We start from the raw sequence: 21,023 nt of genomic DNA on the forward strand, positions 1-21,023 counted from the left end.
GCAGATTACCATGAGTGGGCGAGGCTGTCCGTCTGCAGCAAGTGTGTCAGTGGCAACTGTTCAAATTCTCTTACAGGCTTCATAAAAATATTTCTATTTCAGCAAGTGCCTCAAGGAACGGCAGTCACCAGTGGAGGCCAGTGTTACAAATCAATAGTGAGCTAGAAAGGTAAACTACCAGATTGTTATTTGGCTGTTTGTGCATGTCCTGTTTTGCTGAGGATGTCATCATAAAGACAGAAATTGAATTGTAACATGACTGTTAAATGGGTGTTAGAATGAAAAGTAACTGTGCAAACCTTCTACTTATTTCTGTTTATCACTATCATACTACACTCTGCGCATTCATCATAACATTTGACTTTTAAAGGCTGAATTACTGAAGAGTGATTTTAAGTGTTAAGGAATTCAATCTGAGTTACAACATGCCTTGCAGATACTTCACAGTTTGTGCTGAAAAGCCATATGTGCATGTATACTCCTGGAAACAGCCACAAATCTGCAAATTTGCAGTCTTTCTTTTTTTTGACCACCCATATGGACAAATTCTTTTCATAATTGGCTCGACCCCTTCACATTTCAAAGGTTGCAATAGTCTGCAACTTAAAGACAGAGGTTAAACACTTGTATAAGAAGGGTCAACACCTAGATTAACACAGCAGAGGTTTTATTTTTCAAGGCAATCGATCCTGAAGTGGAGACATGAGTATAATAAAATATTTCAATACACTGATAAATATTTGTGCACAGGAAATAAACAGAAAAAGAAGAAGTTACAGTATAAAATGCTTGAAACGGGGGGAGACTCGTGAAAGTAAATAGAAGAGAAGGAGGGACAGAGAAGAAAGGGAATGTAACACACAAACATAATCACACACAAATGTGCATGCACACACAGAGGTGTCATATATCCTTATCAAAGAGGCTTTGTGAAAGAAGTCAGGCTATGTAAGCTCAGAGAGGAGGAGGGTTAGAGATTTTTGAAACTGTCTAAAAAAGAAAGCCTGATGAAAGTTCTTATATTGGATCAGTCATTTTTAACTTTATGAGTCCCAGGAGCATCTTCATGGGATTTCTGAACAGCTGATGAACCGATTTGTCTCCAAACACAGTTAATGATAGAATTACTGGCGGGATTACTGTATAACATTGTTTTTTTTAGTGTAACCTGCATCACACCTGCATATTATCTATAAAGTAGGAATGTTTCAATGCACTGTTGTTCAAAACCATCCCATATTCCCTCCTCCCTCTCTAGTGGGTAAACTGGACATCTCCTCTCTAAGCTCTGAGCAGTGGATTTCATTAACTCAGAAACTAAACTACCTTTGCCTCCCTCTCCTTCCCTGTCTTTACCCACCTCCCTTTTCATCCAGGGCTATCCAGGAGGTCCAATCGGATATGGGAACCTCCCACCAGAGGAGTGTGTTCACTCTCAGGGAGCCTCAGGTTTTCATTTGCATCAGACATTCCTGCTTTCCTTCATTTAACTTGGCTCAGTATCATCTGAGGGTTCATATCCCCGTACCTTGGTTAAAAAAAAAAAAAAAAGCATTCAAGGTCTATGGAGCTTCACTGAGGTGGTTTTTGTCCCAGTTATATGTAAGTGAAAAATATGTTACAATATTTATTCAATGTAATATAATAATATTTTTTGATGTCATAATATTTATTTATTATCATGTATCAAGAACCACATTTGGAAAGTAGATTAAATTTAACAACATTTTGTGAGCAAGTGAAAAAGACAGTGTTATTAGATCATTTATATCAACGCAACAACAGTTAAACATTATCATGGGGAGTATGTGTGAGCGTTAACCTACCTACCTGTCTACCTATCTATCTACCTATCTATCTATCTATCTATCTATCTATCTATCTATCTATCTATGGTACATGCACTGACTGAAATTCACAGTGATTTGATTTACAATCTCCACGCAAACAATGGTTGATACAAAGTGCATGACTTCTTGGAATTTATGGTGTTCCTCTTACGAGGTGTGAGTGAAAATCCACCCTAAACCAGAATAAAGAAGTTTAGCTGCTTTTCAGTACACAAAGTCTCTCTAAAAGGTGAAACCTGTCAGCCTTTTCCTCAACCTGTGACACTGACACTTAGTGCTGTAAGATACCACTTGGTGTCATCAACTAGAAACCTAAAGAAACACTGCGCAAAGTCAAAACCTGGGCCGTAGATCTGGATGGATCAAAGCCTAGTAGAGGAATAAAAATCAGTAAGATCACAGGATTAACAATGTAAATACATTTGTTTTGTGGTGGATTTTCAGTGAGTTGTTTTGCTTGTGTGAGCCTCATTGTTGAGCTACTGCTACTGGTAGGCCAAGAAGGGCTCAGTGGTTCCTTCGAAACCTTATCACAGTTACGTTGTAAACTGTGTGAGGACCTTTTTTTTGATAAGGACAACAAAGATTAGATTAGATAACTTGACAATGCAACATAAACGAAAGCAAAAAGTGGTGTAAAATGTGTGCCTGCATTTGTTTTTTGTTTTGGCCACTAGCAAACAGAAATGGACGAAGACAGCGTTAGGAGGAGGAAGGAGTCGCAGAATGGGTGCACTGGCTACAGTGTGGACTCTAACACCAAAGACAAACAGCCTGTGAAGGCCACTGTGCTTCAAAAAGATGTGAGTGTCTGTGTGTGTTTGTGTGTGTGTGTGTGTGTGTGTGTGTGTGCGTGTGTGTGTGTGTGTGTGTGTGTGTGTGTGTGTGTGTGTGTGTGTGTATCTGTTTGCCTGTCCTGTGTGGGTGTTCCTGAGAATAAGCCTCATTAGATGTTCACACAGTAGGATCCCACCATCCGTACCTTTTTAAAGCAATGGGGGCTGGGATTGAGTACCAGTCAGTACCACTTCAACCATCCCCACATATTAACTCCACGGTGATCCACTCAGTGGTGCTGTCCAGGCCCCTAAGCTCCCTAAGCCCTAAAGTGATTTTAGGGGGACTGAGAGAATTTCACTGGCTAAAATAGGATTAAAATATCAATTTATCTAAACAATTGATAATTAGCATTTCACCATCCCCCCTCACTCTACCAAAGAAGGATGTAAGTTGACATATCTGCTTAGTTGAGTTGGAAAAAAAAGCCCATCATGATTAAAACCCAAGACGTGTGCATGTGTGGGGGATGCGTTTGGATTAGAAGCATCCTTCCAGGTCAATGATCAAGGATCCCATAACAGTAGTCACTAAGTTTTCGTGTGCTCGAATAAAAAAAAGTCTACATCCTCTGTGAGGCCATATCTATGCTCAGTGTAGCTTTGAGCTAAATGTAAACATCACCATGCTAACGTAATGACCATGTTAACACTCTGTTGCTTAGCAGGTATAATGCTTACCATATGCACCTTCTTAGTTTAGCGTGTTAGTGTGCTAACATTTGCTAATTAGCAATTAAAAGAAAGCCTCTATGATGTCAACAGGCTAAAGTCAAAAGTTTACCTGCTGTTGACAAAGAAAAAATTAGGTGATCACCTGTTTGCAATCCAGCAGCAGAAAACTTGAACCTCCAATCTACACTGGGCTTCTGTCCACATGACGAGTTAAGTTTGGTGAAATGGTGTGAGTGGATGTTTGATATTCACTTACCATTCAGCTTTGGTCCATCCTCCACCAAATGAAGTAAAAGTAGGCGAATATAGTATTTCATCACAAGGTAAATCCCAGAATGTTTTGAAAATTGTTGACAGCTGCATAGAACGTGTAAAGATGAAAGTTTTCCATTTCTGGTTGAATTGCTCTGAAGATAACATTCAAGAAAGTTCAAATGTGAGAACTTAAATAACATATTTACCTCTTGCTCTTTGCGTGTTTGATCAGGTTGGTCTGCTGAGTGGCATCTGTCTGATTGTGGGGACTATGATCGGCTCGGGTATCTTCATTTCTCCGAAGGCTGTTCTGCTGTACTCTGGAGCTGTGGGACCCTGCCTCCTCATCTGGGCTGCCTGTGGCGTGTTAGCCACTCTGGGTGAGAACGCCATCCAAACTAACACAGCACTTCATCCCGCAACAGTCCAATATTATTTTCCACTTATGTTTGTAAAATGGTGGTGGATAAAACATAAAAAAACACCTCCCCTGAAGGAAACCCCACATTGGGTTGGACTGCAGACAGACGAAGAGATGAGATTGCTCTGTAAGATACTGGATTCTAAAGAAAACACATAAATTAGTATTTAAAAGTATTTATGGTAAAACTTGATCATAACTCTAATTCTGGCTTTTTTGCATGTATATGTATGGCCTCCTCCTCAGGGGAGAACATCAGAAACTACCTAAAACATGTCTGTCAGACCAAGCAGTTAGTGTGCTCTCTGTCCTTGTAAACATGCTGTAATTCATCCTTGTAATGCTTTGACTGAAGAGCAACAATCAACAGATTTATGTCACTAAACGTACGTACAGAGAAACTGGCACAATAAACTGTCAACAATGGAAATGCTCTGTCAGGAGACTGTGATTGCTGCAGTAAATTCAGTCAGTGCGTTTTTGTGTTTATCAACATACATGTTTTGTGTTGAGATTTTTAATGGAAAAATGCCAAGATTTCCAAATAGCAAAGCTGCGCTTAAGAAGCTTTGGTTAACATATTCTGGGCTAGTGTGTTAAATTTGGATATGTGGGACGTTGTCCTTTATTTTGAAGGTGGTAAAATTAATCTTCAGCTTGGTTTACAAGCTTGGCAACAAACTCAAAGTTCTATGTAAATAATTAAAAATGATGACCTGCAGTTGTTTGTCCTTGCACAAACTTACTTATAAACCTTGATGTCAGGTGTTATGATGTGATTTCCCCTTAGTTTTCAGGTCACCATAGCTTTGCCTTGGAAAGACTGGATCTGACATCTTTTAAAAAAAACAAGAAGAAAATGTCTCCTCTACAAAATGTATTCATTCATACTGAACAAATGTATTTCCTTTTCCATAAAAATATAAATTAAGCATGACGTTTATAATTACTAAATTATTATAAACGCTCACCATTAGTAAGCTTAAGTCTTATAGTGTACTGTCTGTCATTAGGGTTGCATTATTATGCTTGGGGATAAAAGTATTAACAAGGATTTAAAATTTAAAAATGACTGCCTCTGACCTTGAGGGTGTTTGGCAGGGAGTTTGTTCAAACCAAATGTTTCTTGGTGGGAGAAAATTCAAAATGTTCCTTGAACCTCCCACCAGAAGAAATGATGAAAGCCACTTCTGTTAATTTGTTTCACATGTTCTCTCTGTCTCTCTTTATGTGTATGTGTGTCCACTCAGGAGCACTGTGCTACGCTGAGCTTGGCACCATGATCACCAAATCAGGGGGAGAGTACCCATATCTAATGGAGGCTTTTGGTTCCCTTGTGGCCTACCTTTACTCCTGGACCACAGTCATGGTGTTGAAGCCCTCCTCCTTCGCCATCATCACACTGAGCTTTGCAGAATACGCCTCCACTCCTTTCTACCCCGGCTGTACCCCTCCTCTTGTTGTTACCAAGAGCTTATCAGCAGCAGCTATATGTAAGTTTAACTTTAATCCTTGTGAGTTAATGGTTAAAACCACTTAACTGCACATACAAAAGTTGTCTTTATAGAAGTTATTGACTGTGCTTCTGACATTAAAACTGAACTGGTCGCTGAATTCTTTCCTCAAAAAACTTCTGTAAATCATGAAAAACTGTGTTTCTGAATTATAGGGTTAACTGATACTGTAAATATAATACCAGTGGAGTGGTGAAAAGTAACAGCAAACCAGCATTTAAGGCTTTAAAGCCAGTTTACCAGTTTTGCCATTGGTAAATTATTCAAAATTACCTCAAAGATTAATTAAAAATGACTTTGCGAACTGCAAATATGAATAAAAATTTGTCATTATTAAAATAAAGCTGACCTGGCTACAGATATACTGTGTGCTCAGAACAGATTTTTCTTATATGGGTTGTACAACGATAAAAACAATATAATCAACATTATGCAAACACTTTAAGAATTAACTAAGAAAGGTGTTATAAATAACGATTCTTCTTAGAATCCATTCATTTCAAATGTCAAAGTGAGAATGATGTAATGCATATTATTACATTTCTTTTTTTCTTCTCAGTGTTAATCGTCGCAGTCAACTGTTTGAGTGTCAGACTGGCAAACTATGTGCAGAACTTCTTCACTGCAGCCAAACTTTTCATTATTATTGTCATAGTGGGAGCTGGCATTGTTCTCTTGGCTCAAGGTGGGTTTTCTTATATGAGTGTTTTTGATGTACAACTCTGCTTTTAAAGTTTTTGTCCTTTGATGAAATGTTTAATTATAATGATTTATTTATGTATTGTTGTGTGTTTGTCTCCAGGAAACACTGAGACTTTGTCAAATGCATTTGATGGAACAACATCGTCTGTTGGAGCGATTGGACTTGCGTTTTATAATGGGCTGTGGGCTTATGACGGATGGTAACAGTCATACTTCACTTCATTTTGCTCTTTTAACATGTAAAGGATTGACCACACTCCTCTATAAAGTAATGCACTAAAGTGCCATTTCCTGCTGTACTGACTTGATATAAATGTACTTGTAAATGTACTTTATTTATACAGCCCTTTACAACAATCCTTTCGGCGTATCAAAGTGCATTACAACAGGTAATAAATAAAGAGAAAAATAAGTGAAAACAATTAAAAAATAATAAAAGAACAATGAGAGCAATAAAATACAACAAAATCGATTAAGATAAAATAAGATAAAAGTGTTATCATACTACTGGGTATTAAATGCCATCCTAAATAGGTAGGTTTTTAGCCTAGATTTGAAGAGGCCCAGGTCAGAAATAAGACGCATCTGGGCAGGGAGCTTATTCCAGAGCCTGGGGGCAGCAACAGAAAAGGCTCGGTCACCCTAGTGTTTGTATTTTGAGCTGGGCACTTCCAGCAAAAGTTGATTTGTTGACCTCAGAGGTCTACCAGGATTTCGGACAGTTAAAAGCTCAGATAAATATGATGGGGCAAGGCCGTTAAGAGCTTTAAAAACAAACATTAAAAGTTTAAAATCAATTCTATGAAGGACAGGAAGCCAATGAAGAGAGTTAAGAACAGGAGTGATGTAAGGAGTGTATAAGGAGCACTGTGACCCCACACTTATGCTTTTCTTCATATGGCACTATGCTTTCCCCAAGGTACACAACAATATAACAACACATGAGCCTGCCTTTAAGCTGCTCTCTTGCCTCAGCCAACTTTCTTGTTATCTCCAGTGTAGGCCATGTTCCACGCCGTGCAGTTATTGAAACAGTTAACCAGGAGAGCTAAATTCCTTCAGACCAGATAGCATACCTTTTTGAGCCCAGACACAAGACAGTGCAGTCGACCTTAGTGATGCAACTATCATGATTCTTTCAGATTTAATAGCAGCAGTTCCCTCAGTTGTTCCCTTGGGTCTTGTGCATATAAGATGCATTGGTATAGCCACAGCACACTGTCTTACTATATTTAGCTATGCTGGAACAATGTTTTTCTTTATCTTTGCTGACTCTGTGCTTGCACAGTAAATGATGTCTGTTGGTTTAGTGAGGTGTTTGTGCGTTCCAGAGCACCAGCAGGTGAAGCAGGTGAAGCCTGTCACCACCTTCTTGCTGATGAACATGATTAGTGGCATGTCACACTTACTAACCATTTTGGGTTATCAGTTATTTTCTTGTCTGTCTGCGCTGTAACATTGAAGTTTCCACAACAACGCCTGTGTCTCTTGCGCTGTGACCAGCTGGGAGTCTTTAGTCGGCCTCCCTCCATCTTGCCCTCGGCACAGGAGTGTCAGAAAGAGCATGGTTGCCTGACTGATGTTCTTTATACTGTTTGTAGTCAGATTTGAGGTGTACGTCCACACTCGCCTCCAGTCACTTTTTCTGAGGGGACCTGAAAAGGTGGTTTAATGTGACTGATACGCTTTAATTTTTTATCTCATGTTGGCGTTATAGCAAGGGGGTGCAAATGTCAGGCTATAACCCTTTGTGCTGATAGGGCCAATTAGAGGGTAAAGCCTGTGTGAAATACCATAAAAACACCATGTCACTGACACTGAAGATGGTGAGGGGGCACTACAGTGATCCCTTACATAGGGTCAGCACTACAAGTAGAATTAGAATTGTCTGGATGGCCAAGCAAGTGCAGGTAAATCTTTGCGTTGCTCTGTGGAGGATAGCGATCAGGTCTTTAGAGTTCACAGCTTGGCTTAGCCCTTATTAGCAGTGTGCTACCTTCAAAGTAGACCCACATGTTCCTTGTGTTTTCACTCCATTTTTTTCCCCAGGAATCAACTGAATTTTATCACGGAGGAGCTGAGAGACCCATTCAGGTGAGACAAACTGCAACTCATCATTAAAAGGCTGCAGTTTTAAGGAAGGTGTCCCTCTACAATTCAAGTTTAAACTTTATCAAAAATGTGTTTTTCTTATTCATTGAAATTATATTATGGTCAGCACACAAAGTCAGTGTAAACATATAGGTAGGCCGTACACTCTAATAAAGTGCACTAGAGTTCATACAAGAGGGCGAGTTTTTGAATAGATCATTTATATTAACTTGAGCATGTATATTGTTAAAATTTGCACAATATACAACATGTTTCCTTTTTAAATAGATTTTTTTTTTTTTTTTTGTCAATTACTCTCAGGAACTTGCCACTGGCCATCCTCATTGGGATCCCCTTGGTTTCTGTGTGCTATGTGTTGGTCAACGTTGCTTACTTCACTGTGATGACCACCAGTGAACTCCTGTTGTCTCCAGCTGTGGCTGTGGTAAGAAGCACAGAAGGCTGCACAGTTCCAGAGAAGTTGAGAGCCACGGATAGCTATGGAGTTAATAATGACTTGTCAGTCTGGTGTTAAATTTAATATGTGTCATTTATCCCAGAGTATTTTAGATTAAAGAGCTCAGTATTGTTTTACTTGTCTTTTCTAAAGTATTTGTTTGTGCTTCCTTAGACTTTCGGTGACAGAGTCCTTTACCCTCTGTCTTGGATCGTTCCACTCTTTGTTGTCTTCTCCACATTTGGTTCTGCCAATGGAAGCTGCTTCACTGCTGGCAGGTAAAAGAAACAACCGTTACATTGTAAATGAAATACAAATGCTAAAGAATGCATTTTTGTGTGCATAAAACGATGTATTGCGCATATTTGTGTGTGTCGGAAGGAAAGCACAAAGCGTGAAGGTAAAAGTGAGAATACTGAAGTGTGTCAAAAGTGGAAAAACTTGACAGACAGGAAAGAGGTAGAAATAGAAAAAACTCAAGAATACTCAACATTACAAAACATATTTCTGTCTTTCTCTTCCCACAGACTGGCCTATGTATCTGGCAGAGAGGGTCACATGGTGAAAATCTTATCTTATATTAGTCTAAAGCGCTACACCCCATTGCCTGCTCTCATATTCAACGTGAGTACTGCATAATTAATAATTTGATGAGTATGTATGTATATTTCACTTTGGTTTTACCATCTGACTTATTTAATGTTAAAATTTCTGCATGGTCATTCATCGTGCTGAATAAGGTTTGTTGCTCTTAAAAACTGCTCAGATAAGTTCAGATGAATAAAGTTTCCACTGTGTTGTTTCCCTTGATGTAAACACAACGTTTCTCTTTCTCTGCTTCTCACCGTTTGCTTTCTCTTATTGTTTTATGTTTTAGGGTGTTTTGGCTATTTTATATATTATCCCAGCAGACATAAACACCCTCATTAACTACTTCAGCTTTGCTCAGTGGGCGTTTTATGGTTTGACAGCACTGGCTCTCATAGTCATGCGTTACACAAGGAAGGAGCTCCACAGACCAGTGAAGGTGAGGCTTTCTGATTGAGGCACAGCCTTTGGAGTCCATTCCTCTTTTACACTGATTTATCCTGACAGCTGTTTTGTTCAAGTTATTGAATTTGTTAACTGGAAACTGTAATCTGTACCTTTGCACACATTAACAAAAGTCATGCAGCATCTAACACCGTTTCTGAAATGGCTTAAATTGATTGCTACTGGAGTGCTGTAAAAGCATCACTGACTGAATGGTAGTGAGACAGTGAAGTCATTTACTGAAGAGATGAATCTAGACAACATTGTCAGCTGGACAGATGTGACTCAATCAACATTGTGTAATAGCAACCACAAGAAATGCAAATGCAGAACCCATTTGAAGCTTGATTCCTCTCAAATAATAGGTTGGGCCTTTAAAATACCCTACAGATGTGTGTGTTTTTAAAATCACTTTAAAAATGTACATTCATAGTGTTAAGTTTAGACAGGAAGACAGGAATAAAGTATTCCTCCATATAACCCTGCAACTATCAGACAACAATCTTGAATACTTTCTTTAAGTGGTTATTTTTAAGTTTTCCTACTGCTACATATCTAACGTTAGCATTAACAACTGTTTACTTACCAGTCTCTATCACGTATTTTATTCAACTGAAGTTAGCATGCTAACCACCTAGCCCCAGTCCTTCTCATCCCTTTCCAAGAGCGACTCACTACAGCCTCCAACCTGCCCTGAAGACGTAGCGCTGCCCAGAGGTTATAACCTTGTGTCTTGTAAATGCAATGATGGCTGAAGCTCTTGTCAATCAACAATCACCACCACCCACTCCCAGCAAGAAACCACGTTCGGTAGCAGAGAAAACTTACAAATAGCCCCTTTCAGAAAATTGAATAGATATTCTGTATCACCGATCGGAAGCAGAAGTAAAAACCAAACACTTGATCCTGTGTAACTGTGTGATTACTTGAAGGTGCCGATTGTCATAGCAGGCCTAATGGTGCTGGTGTCATGCTACTTAGTCCTGGCCCCCATCATTGATAAGCCAGAGCTGGAGTACCTCTACTGCACTATCTTCATCTTCAGCGGACTTCTCCTCTACTACCCTTTCGTCCACCTGAAGGTCAACTGGGCACGCAAACTCATGAGTAAGTTTACTTTTCATTTTTACTGAAATTGTGGACCTGAGTTTCAGAATTCATGTATTGAAATATTTTTATTATATTCTCTTGGCAATCAGTAGAAAATAAAATGTGAAATAATCTGCTCAAAATATTAGAAAACAAATTCATGAAACACAGTGTCATGTTGTGCTGACCCCATGGTGAACCCACTTGATCAGTGTTGGTGTGACCTTTGACATCCATTCCCCTGTAGGGCCCATTACTATGCATCTCCAGTTGCTGATGGAAGTAGTTCCTCCTGAGACAGCTGAATGAGACAGAGCTGACGACAGGGTTAACTTGTGCTGCTTGACGTGAAATATGTCAGGCTTGCTTCTGGAAACAGTGGGCTGGAAATTTGGTACCCGCAGTTGGGATCAGAATCGTAAAATCAGAGCTTCACTTCTGTTGAAAAGCTGCGTGACAAAAGTTAAAGTGCATGTACTGTGTTCATGAACCAGCGCATGATGAAATCATGTGTCATTTGGGTTCAGGCCTTAAAAGAAAGAGGATTCTTGTTTCTAGAGTGTTTCCCACAGGAATACCTCTGCTGTCATTAAAGTGTACTTCTGTAGATATTAAAACAAAAGAGCCAGATCGACCATATTCTGATTATGTCCTTCACCACATAACTTACTAAATCCTTCCTGTGGTGATAGGCTACAACTGAAGGATGTTTGGTTGTTTGGTAGGATTTCTATGGTGAATATAACCAGCATGTATATACAGTATAACACTTAAGCAGTCATGTCAAACATTTACATGTAGTCAATGTTCAATGAAGTTTTCCTGTGCCAAAGATCACTTAAGGTAGAGCAGCTAGGAAATAGATGTATGCATGAATCTGCACGTGAGCAAAGGGAAAAGGTAAACGTTTAAAATGCATTAAGGAAATGACATGAAAGCCCAGCAGATCATGCAAGGAGATGTGGAAACATTTTTATTTTCTGTAATGATGTTTGCGCATGATTTTATTAATAATGCTCTCACTCCTATCTTTCACACTGGAATATGCTAGAAGAGTGGTGCATTGTTATCTGCTGTTGAAAGGTATTAAGCTTGTTGAGAATGAAGTGGATATGGGAAATAAACACTTTTCCAGCAAATACCTCAACTGTGTCTTCTTGACCTGACCTGCTGATTTATCATTTTAAGAAACAGTGTTAGTATTATCTCCCGTGGTGTACAACTGTCAAGTGTGGATGTGTGATTATGAGATATATTACCATGCATGTGCCTAGTGGTGCTTAAGGTTATGTCTTATCTCATGTCTCATAATTCAGGTAACAATCATTGCAAAACACAGCAGCAAAAGTGAGGAATATCACTCTGAATACAAGTAGTAGTGTCAGATTTTGTAGAATCAGACTGAATAAAAACAACACAAAGAAACTAGCAGAGGGACAATGAGGCAACTCAGCCCCTGCATGTATTTTTGGCTGATCCCTCTCAGATAGATAACTGGTCTTTGTTGCCCTCTAGTGGCACTTAAAGCTTCAACCCACAGTCAAACTAGAATTTCCCATGTGCGATCCCTGGTGTAAAAGTGAAGATTTTCTCCAGTAGGTGCCAGTAAATTTGCATTGGCTGCGCTGAATGAGAGAACATTTGCAGAGAAGCTGCCTACTAACTTTGGCCAAATTCTGCTGGAACTGTCTGTAGAAGCAGCATGTTGGTTGTGAGGCCTGTTGTGTTTGGATCTGTTTAAATGTGCATGGTGTTTTTGGTAAAGAAAGCTGTTGTCCTACAGAATCAACTCAACAGGTCCCACATGAAGGCTGAATACATGTTGACAAAATACAGGGCTCTCTCTCTCTCCTGGCACTGAGCAGCTCAAAGATGAGATTTGTGATTCTGTGCACATTTCTCTGACATAAAACAAATGAAGGCTTACTCTATCATATCTGTTCCTCCTAAATTTTTGAGTTTTTGAAATTTTGCACTGAGTGTATGTGAGCAGTTGCATTCTGTTTCATCACTTTTTAATGGGCACTGGGTCCCAGGATGAAAGAAACAACATTTTCCATTTGGATACCAGGCTTTACCGGTCTTTATGTGGTGTTGGTGCTTTTGAGGTGATGCAAGACGGTTCCCCTTTCAGTGTCAGTGGAGTTTAGGGATTTGATGGCATTACAGGATGAGTCCACTTATTTGTGAACTATAACTATGGTGTTCAGTGATGTATCCCCAAACTCCCTTAGATCACTGAGAGATGTGAATTGTGGTTCTGTTGGACATACAATGTGCAATGTCTCATTGCTTGACAATGAGGCATCATTTACTGCATCCTTAAGCTGAGGGGTTGGGGGGCAGGTGAAGCAGTATACTTCCCAGTTCAGTGCCATGAATATAAGCCTGCTATATAGGTCAGATCAAGTTTTTAAAATTCTAGGTAAAAGATTATAAGTGCATCAGCAAAATTAACTTAAAGTATCAACAGTAAAAGCAGTGGTTCTGCAGTGAAATGTCTCCTGGAACTGATATATTATCATATAGAACATAGATTGTTAATACCAATGCAGCAATGTTTAAGACACACTTTACTGTTATAGTAAATCAACAGTGGAGCTAGTTTATCTACTTTAGATACAGTTAGGTTGTTAAATCCAGTGGTCCAGGAGTCATTAGATAAACCTGGGGGGTCATGAGATGATAAATGGAAGAAGAAAGAAGAGAAAACAAAATTATGCTACAAACATCGGTCTTTATTTTTCAGACTTTTCTCTGATCTTTGCTTTGTTGTGATATATTGGAAAATCTGACCTCTTTGGGCCTAAAACAGTTCACTGAAACTATCCGAGAAGGTCAGAAGGTTTCTTAGGTGCAAACAACTCGTAGAGGTCTGGACTGTGGTAAAGGGCCCAAAGTTGACACTGTTTTTTTGTAAGGGGTAATAAGATTTATGAGTTTTTCTTAAATGCAATATATTTAATCTGTAAACCAACTAATAAATGTGAGATGAGTAAAAAGCACAATATGTGGGTGCAAGAACCTCCAAATTTTACTGAAGTACAGTTCTTCCACTTCCAATTTACTTTCCTTTGAGAAGGGATTGTACATACAGCACCTAATGTTAGTTTGAATTACAACTCAAACATGCACAATTCCACATGCTCGTGCATGAGCTTTTCAGGCTGTACATCTTCAGTTCTAAACTTTTCTAAAAGGCGAACTGGTCTCGTAAACTGTAAGTGCAGTTGCTTCCGTCTATTAATGACTAACTATGGCGTGTCTTAATCAAACTTTGCAAGAGTGCAGTTGTAGATTGATTGAACATTAATATGCAAAATATTCTGATGACAGTCAATGTGCACTCTAACATACACACATTCTGTACATATGCATGCAGCCTTGCATTGAAACACACACACGCGTGCACATACGCGCGCACACACACACACACACACACACGCATACGCACGCACACACACACATGCGCACACACACACATGCACACACACACACACACACACACACACACACACACACACACACAGTACACTCAAATATCATCTCATTAATGGATAGACAGCTCTGATGAGAACTCATCTGCATATCATTTTCATCACATTACTTTGCTTTTCCAATCAGTTACTGAATTAGCATTTGGATTAGAACCTCGCAATCATTAAACGACCTTTCCAAAAACTGTATTATAATGTGTCACTAATGAACATATGCTACAAATGAAGTCTGTGATTGTTCTGATTGTTTTGGGATTATCAGAAATTGTGCTCCAGGGAATGAAAAGTATTTTGTTTTCGATTTCAATATATATATATTTTCCAAGGCTAGCTCAAGGTTTTTATCCATGATATTTGACTTGACTTGTGCACTTTGCTCAACTGTGTATTTTTTTTAATATTATTTTAGACTTAATGGTTAGAAGTGCCCCTAATTTCAGAGCTTAACTGTAAAGTGGCTCTAGAAAATGCACCCAGCTCACTGATTTGGGCACCTGCAGGCAGAGTAAAGTCAGAGTGAAAAATAACATTTTTGTAGAGTCCAAATACAGGTGGGGAAGAGAAGCAAGTATCACTTAAACATCCAGCAGAGGAGTGTATTTTGTCAACATGACCTGTTTTCCTCCATTGGAGGGCACACTTGAATAAGCAGTGGCAGTGAAGTGAGCCACAGCCGTTTCGCTGTGATCCTTTTACAGCAGAGAGATCCACATCCATTTTTCCCAGACACGGTCCCCAGATTTGAGGCTCACCCCCACCTGGCACTGCTCCCAGAAATGTCCTGGCATTGCCTTTAGTGTGAAGAAAATTATGAAAAAACGCTTTTCATTTGAAATATTATGTTTCAAATGACTGCTGTCTCACAAACGTCTCATTTATAACTTGTCTGACAGTCTCTCTCTTGCCATTGTGAATGTCCGTTTGTCTTTTTTTTTTTTATCCAGGCAGATGAAAGGCCGATTTAAAGCAAAACTATATGACTATTGATGAATAATGTCACTTCTGGCATATATGGGGTAATGTAGAATGTTGAATCTAGCACAAACATAAAAGAAATAATCCAGATCTGGTGGGTGAAAATGGTTGGCATTGTTGGAAGTATGGCACTCTACTGAAGGCCAATCTGGTTGCTTATGAATTCAGTTTTTCATTGTGAGAAGATGAATGTGTTGCAAAACTTACATAGTCTTACTACAAATGGGAACTGAGATAATAATTGAATCTTGGTGAAGTATGTGTGCAAAGCTTTATTTCTGCTTCATGTTATTTCTATTATGATATTGTCTTTTACTGTAAACGCAAGAACTAGTAAAATAAACTAAGTACTACATTTAATTTCAGGTTGCCTTTCTCTCTCTCTCTCTCTCACACACACACACACACACACACACACACACACACACACAAAAGATAAACCTGCTCACTGATCTTAAAAATGTGCATTTCTGTGTTTGCTCCATGTTTCAACCATTTCCAGGTATGGATGAGTGGAGCCCAAGGCGTAGGTTACTGCTGCTGATAAATTGTTAATGACATGAGGTGACCTCTGTTTTCTCTGCCAGCTTAAGGGGGTTTTACAATTAAAATGACTTGTGCAATGACTCCTACATCACTTAGTGGAGAGACAATTCATTAACCTGAATATCTGGGTGACTTTTTTTGTTTATACTGCCATCCCTTCTCTTTCTCTTTTTGTATGCACGCTGTCTCTCTTTGTGCTCCATCCATCTCTTTCACTGTCTTCCCCTTGTTAACCTCTTCCCTGCCTCTCTCTCACTCACATCTTCTCTCTCTGTGCAATCTCTCACACACGCTCTTCCTCTCTCTCTCTCTCTCTTTGTCCTGCCAGGATTTTCTCTATATTTCCTTTGATCTTTCTCCTCCTCCACTTGCCTCGCCCTGTTAAGGCTCCTACCAACTTTAATTGAGCAACTTAGAGATCAGTGGCTGATGCCATTGCACAGTTACTCACAGTGAAACCACAGTTGAACATACTTTGTATATACCGTATATGAGTGTGTGCGTGTACAAAATACTAAATGCAAGTTGAGGTATTTTGCGTGTATGTGTTCATATGTACATACCAAATTTGTATGCACATATATGCCCGACTGTGTGTGGAAATGTCAGGGATCAGGAATGAAATTCAGCATATAAAAAAGTGCTGCTTGCTAATTGTGTTGCTGTGCATGCTCCACTCTTGCACCCGCTGTAGTTTCTGGCTGTTTAGCGGCTCTTTGATCAGCAGATAGGGAAATGGTAGGGAGGATGGTTATGCTGGCTTCCCCAGCCTGATGCACGGGTGGTTTCACTACACATTCTGCTCACAGTGGGAGGCTGGCCTGCTGGTGTGTGTCTGTGCATACGTTTGTATGTATATTCCAGAGCAAAAGAGTGAAAGAGAGACAGAGGAACAAGTGCACGGGCAGAAATAGGTAAAGAAAGAAATTGTTTGTGGTTTGAGAGGGAATAATGAGTTTGGGGGTGGGGGGGCATTTTGCCTTGAATGAAGGAGTGCAAACAGCTTGTACAGGCTGCCCGGCAGGGTCCTCTCTGATGTTTATCCTGTCTGCGTGTACTTCTAAACATTGCCTACAGCCACTGCTGCTTCACAGCCAAGTTATGATCTCTCAGCCCCTTGTCAAAAATGGTTTCCCTCATCTGTCATCGAGGATTTCTGCAGCAGATAATGCCACATTGATAAAAAAAAAGAAGCATTTGTTCTCTGCATCATTTCACCAAGTTCAATCAGCATGCAACAAATTCAATATCCTACATTACACTGCGTTGCCAAGTATTTCTCAAAAAATGCAGGAGGGGGAAAGACAATGAGGCGAGAGCATGAACCTGAAATAATGATTTGAAGCAGAGTGCATCAGCTGCCTTCCACTCCATTGTTAAAAATATCCCAAAAACCTGGTCATGAGTACATGCCATGATTAGATATCTCGTCCAAATAGCATTTATTCAAATCAATAATTCAGTTTTCACACTTATCTCATTAAATTAGGTAATCCTGTTTTCTGAAAACCCCCCTTTGGAGCAAATCTACAAGCTGTGACATGTTGCTTGTCCTCCAGTCAATAAAAGTCAGCCTGCCTATCTGTGGATGGCATTAACAGATAAGAGGGACTTTCATTTATGGACAAATGTGCTCACATAGATTTCCCATACAATCCATTTTTAGCATGTAGTAGAGAGCCTGCCTTTCATATAAGCAGCCATGAATCAACTCTCTTTATCGACACAGAGTAATGACAGTGTATAATCAGCATGTATTGTACGGGCTGTGATTTGTTACTAGACATACAAATACAAAGATATGTTGTTTACACAGTGGGCTGTGAAATTGCCGGACAGAAACCTTGGATATTCATTAGACCGTACTGGGTTACCCCAAACATTAATAAAAAGCACTGCAAAAGTACTCCACCTTTTCACCTGTAACACAAACACGATTACGTGATGTTTCACAGATTATCAGAACCTCTGCTTCTTTGATGTGAGCCATGGGAAAATGAATCTGGGAACTGCCCTCATGGCAGAAACTCTTTTTAAAGAACAAGCCTTCAAGGAGCAGTTGCTGTATCAAGGAAAATGTTCTCTGCATTTTCACAGGGTGGTAGTGCTGTCTCTCAATGTAAGGAGCAAAGCCTGCAAAATACCCCTATCCCCATATCCCACAGTGAGTAAGAGAGGGGTCAAGAGACAGCCAATGTAAGCTGTCATGCTGGATCCGATATGAAGATGAGGCTTCTACATACATATCAAAGATACCCCACATGACAAGGGATACAGTGCTCAACATGTGATTACATTATTCCTGGTATCTTCAGTGAGCTGAATTTACTAACCTGTGTTTGATCCAGTGTCTAATTAATTCCTTAAGTTCTTGTGTTTATTGCAGGGGAGGGTATACGGTATGTAAGGAGAGGGGATCTGTCTTTGAAGTGGTGTTCAGCAAATCTCTAGAGAACAACTGAGCCCGAGGCTGGACTCCGGCTGTGGGGAAAGAAGCAACAACCACTTTTCCACTGCAGGTCCAAAATTGGGGCTTGCCATGGCCATGTTTGCTACACTGAATTACCATTGTTATTTGTTTAATTCAAACAATATATACCATCAGAAATATAATGTCTTAAGGTGGCAAAATGTCAACAGAGAAAAGACTGAGACTGAGCAGCATATAGCAATTAGGCCTTTGCTAGCTTTGTTTAGTCCTGGACTGGAATATGGGCTTTTTGCAACTCTGAAAAAGGAGATTCTGCAGTCCTCTGCAGTATACCCCTCCCTGTGCCTAAGTAGCTAATGAACTATCAGCTATCCATCTTCATTCCACCCAGGGCACACTTGTCCTTCCCTGCAGACAGAAGCTACTTCTTGGCAGGTCTTGCTAAGGGGAATCCAAACCTCCTGGCTCTCAAGCAAAGTGCTGCTTTCTTCTGAAAGTCATTTTGAGGTGACAAACCAAATTCAGCTATAGCCTGCTGTTGTCGTAGACAGTACCGACAATATTTGTGAACATGAAACAACCCCATTCCCAAGCTGCCAACAAGACAGTGTAACAGGTTTCAGTCTTCATTTGATATTTTACAGTTTACAACACTCCTGTTGAAGTGATGACAGTTTACAGTCGACGATGGTGATAGACGGTTGACGACTGACTCCAATGAACTGACTCAATGTCGATTCGGTGATTTTTTAATTTATTTAATTTATTTTTTTTTGTATTATTAACTATTCAGTCAGTACAAGACATATGTAATCAAAGGAAATTTACAATACTAATAAAGGAACTGTAGTCAAGTTCGGTAACCATTAACTAATAAGTTATAGGGCTAAGGCCAATGGTCTAACTCAAACCAGGATCAAACAATCTATTGCAAGTTATAAAGACATGAGCAATACAGATGCATTAATACACATAGACAATCATTCTGGAAGTCTAGTTTCTAGACCATTCTAGTAAGTCCAGTGTTGCTGGATGAAATTTAGGGGGACACCTGTACTTACTGGGATGCAACGGATGTTCTGTGGGGTCTTAGTCTGGATTTTGCTGACCCACTCAGGAACAGTCAGACTTGTCCTGAAGCCACCCCAGCATTATCTTGGCTGTGTGCTTTGGATCACTATTGTGCTTAAGGGTGAACCGTCGTTCCAGTCGCAGGTCGTGTGCACTCTGGACGGTGTTTGGACTTCTGCCCAAAGGGATCAATTTTTGTCTCATCAGCCCAAAGAATTTTCTCCCTTGTACTCTCAGGGTCCTTTAAATGCTGTTTGCCAAATTGGTTCCAAATTTCTTCGATTCCACAACCATAACAATCACAGCCTTAGCTTCAAAACCAAATGATTTTAGACACTTGCCCTGATCTACGCCTCACCACAATTTTATCGAGGAGGTCTACAGAGAGTTCTTTGGACGTCATGACTCAGTTTTTGTGCTGAACAGTGAATTGTGGGACATACAAAGGTGTGTGCCTTTCTAAACATGTCCATTCAATTCAGTTTGCCACAGATGGACTCCTCTAAAGTTCCAGACACATCTCAAGGATAATTAAAGCACACAAGATGCACCTGAGCACTGGTGAGCTGCAGCAAGAGGTTGAATAGTTTTGTAAATGAAAGATTTCAGTTTTTCAATTTTAATAAATTTGCAAAAAAATTTCTGTTCTAAAAACATTTTTTCACTTTGTCATTATGGGTTACTGAGCATAGATTGGTGGTCAGAAATGGCAGTTTTTTCCATTTAAAATTAAATCTACAACACAATTAAGTATGCAAAAACTGCAGGGGTCTAAATACTTTCTGAAGAGACTGTGTGTTTTTCCTGTGACAAATCACAGAGTGCAACAACGTGTGCAGTAAGTCACAGAAAGCCTTTTTCACAGCAGGAAAGAAAGGAAAGCACAGGTGTTACAAATAACAATGGCTCTGTTCTATCCAAGTCTGAGTATGCCAGAACAGTTTGACAGTGAGCCAGCATGAACAATACACTGAGCCAGTTAAATGGAAGTCAGTCATCATTAATTTAATTATTTACACCTGTGTATTCCCTACTGTGACATATCAAAAATATCTCCAGTGACAAAGGTCAATTAGTTTTCATAACAAAGGTTAATTTTCAACCTATTGCTAGTTAAATTCGGCTAACACTTAAGACGAACACTATGCGGGTGGGGTATATATTATTTTATTTTTTTATTTTTTCTTACAATAACTCTGCTAATACATCTGCTAATAACTTTAGGAAGCAGAAACCGTGCTTCTCAAAGATAGTTCAGTAAAGGCATATTACTGTGGAAAAATAGACGAAAGTCAGTATTCTACTCAAAATAATCCTGCTAACTACACTAAGCACTACCAATGTTGTTGTGGACTTTCCAGTTGCAGGAAGATAGTTTTGTATGGATCATACCATGTTAACTCAAGCACTTCTCAAAATCGAACCTTTAAAACGTATTACTTACTGAGTTCCAGTGACATTTTAGCATGTACAATGGTTAGAATTATTATATCTCAATTTTTTTGGTACTTTCTATTCAGCACAGACACGTCAGTGAAACTTTTGGCTGTCCAGTTATCCACACGCCTCCCCTCTCTGGCA

The 21,023-nt window shown here is 39.5% G+C and overlaps 1 protein-coding gene across 1 annotated transcript; it reads left to right on the plus strand.

Moving 5' to 3' along the window:
- The first annotated feature begins 105 nt into the window (after positions 1-105).
- slc7a9 (solute carrier family 7 member 9) lies at positions 106-12,063 on the plus strand. The gene is made up of 14 exons (XM_056386353.1): positions 106-169; positions 1,377-1,602; positions 2,528-2,653; positions 3,849-3,996; positions 5,288-5,530; positions 6,111-6,236; positions 6,354-6,453; positions 8,303-8,347; positions 8,666-8,789; positions 8,976-9,079; positions 9,329-9,425; positions 9,679-9,828; positions 10,766-10,940; positions 11,170-12,063. The coding sequence occupies exons 2-14, from the start codon at positions 1,402-1,404 to the stop codon at positions 11,229-11,231; spliced, it is 1,701 nt and encodes a 566-aa protein (XP_056242328.1). The 5' UTR covers positions 106-169; positions 1,377-1,401; the 3' UTR covers positions 11,232-12,063.
- Positions 12,064-21,023: the final 8,960 nt, after the last annotated feature.

The sequence above is a fragment of the Seriola aureovittata genome, chromosome 1, assembly GCF_021018895.1.
Source record: "Seriola aureovittata isolate HTS-2021-v1 ecotype China chromosome 1, ASM2101889v1, whole genome shotgun sequence".
Classification (NCBI taxonomy): Eukaryota; Metazoa; Chordata; class Actinopteri; order Carangiformes; family Carangidae; genus Seriola; species Seriola aureovittata.

Coding starts and splice junctions, on each gene's coding strand:
- slc7a9 (XM_056386353.1), top strand. CDS start 1,402: ATGGGAACCTCCCACCAGAGGAGTGTGTTCACTCTCAGGGAGCCTCAG. Junction 3,997..5,287: donor TGGCGTGTTAGCCACTCTGG/GTGAGAACGCCA, acceptor GTGTCCACTCAG/GAGCACTGTGCTACGCTGAG. Junction 9,426..9,678: donor TGCCTGCTCTCATATTCAAC/GTGAGTACTGCA, acceptor TTTATGTTTTAG/GGTGTTTTGGCTATTTTATA.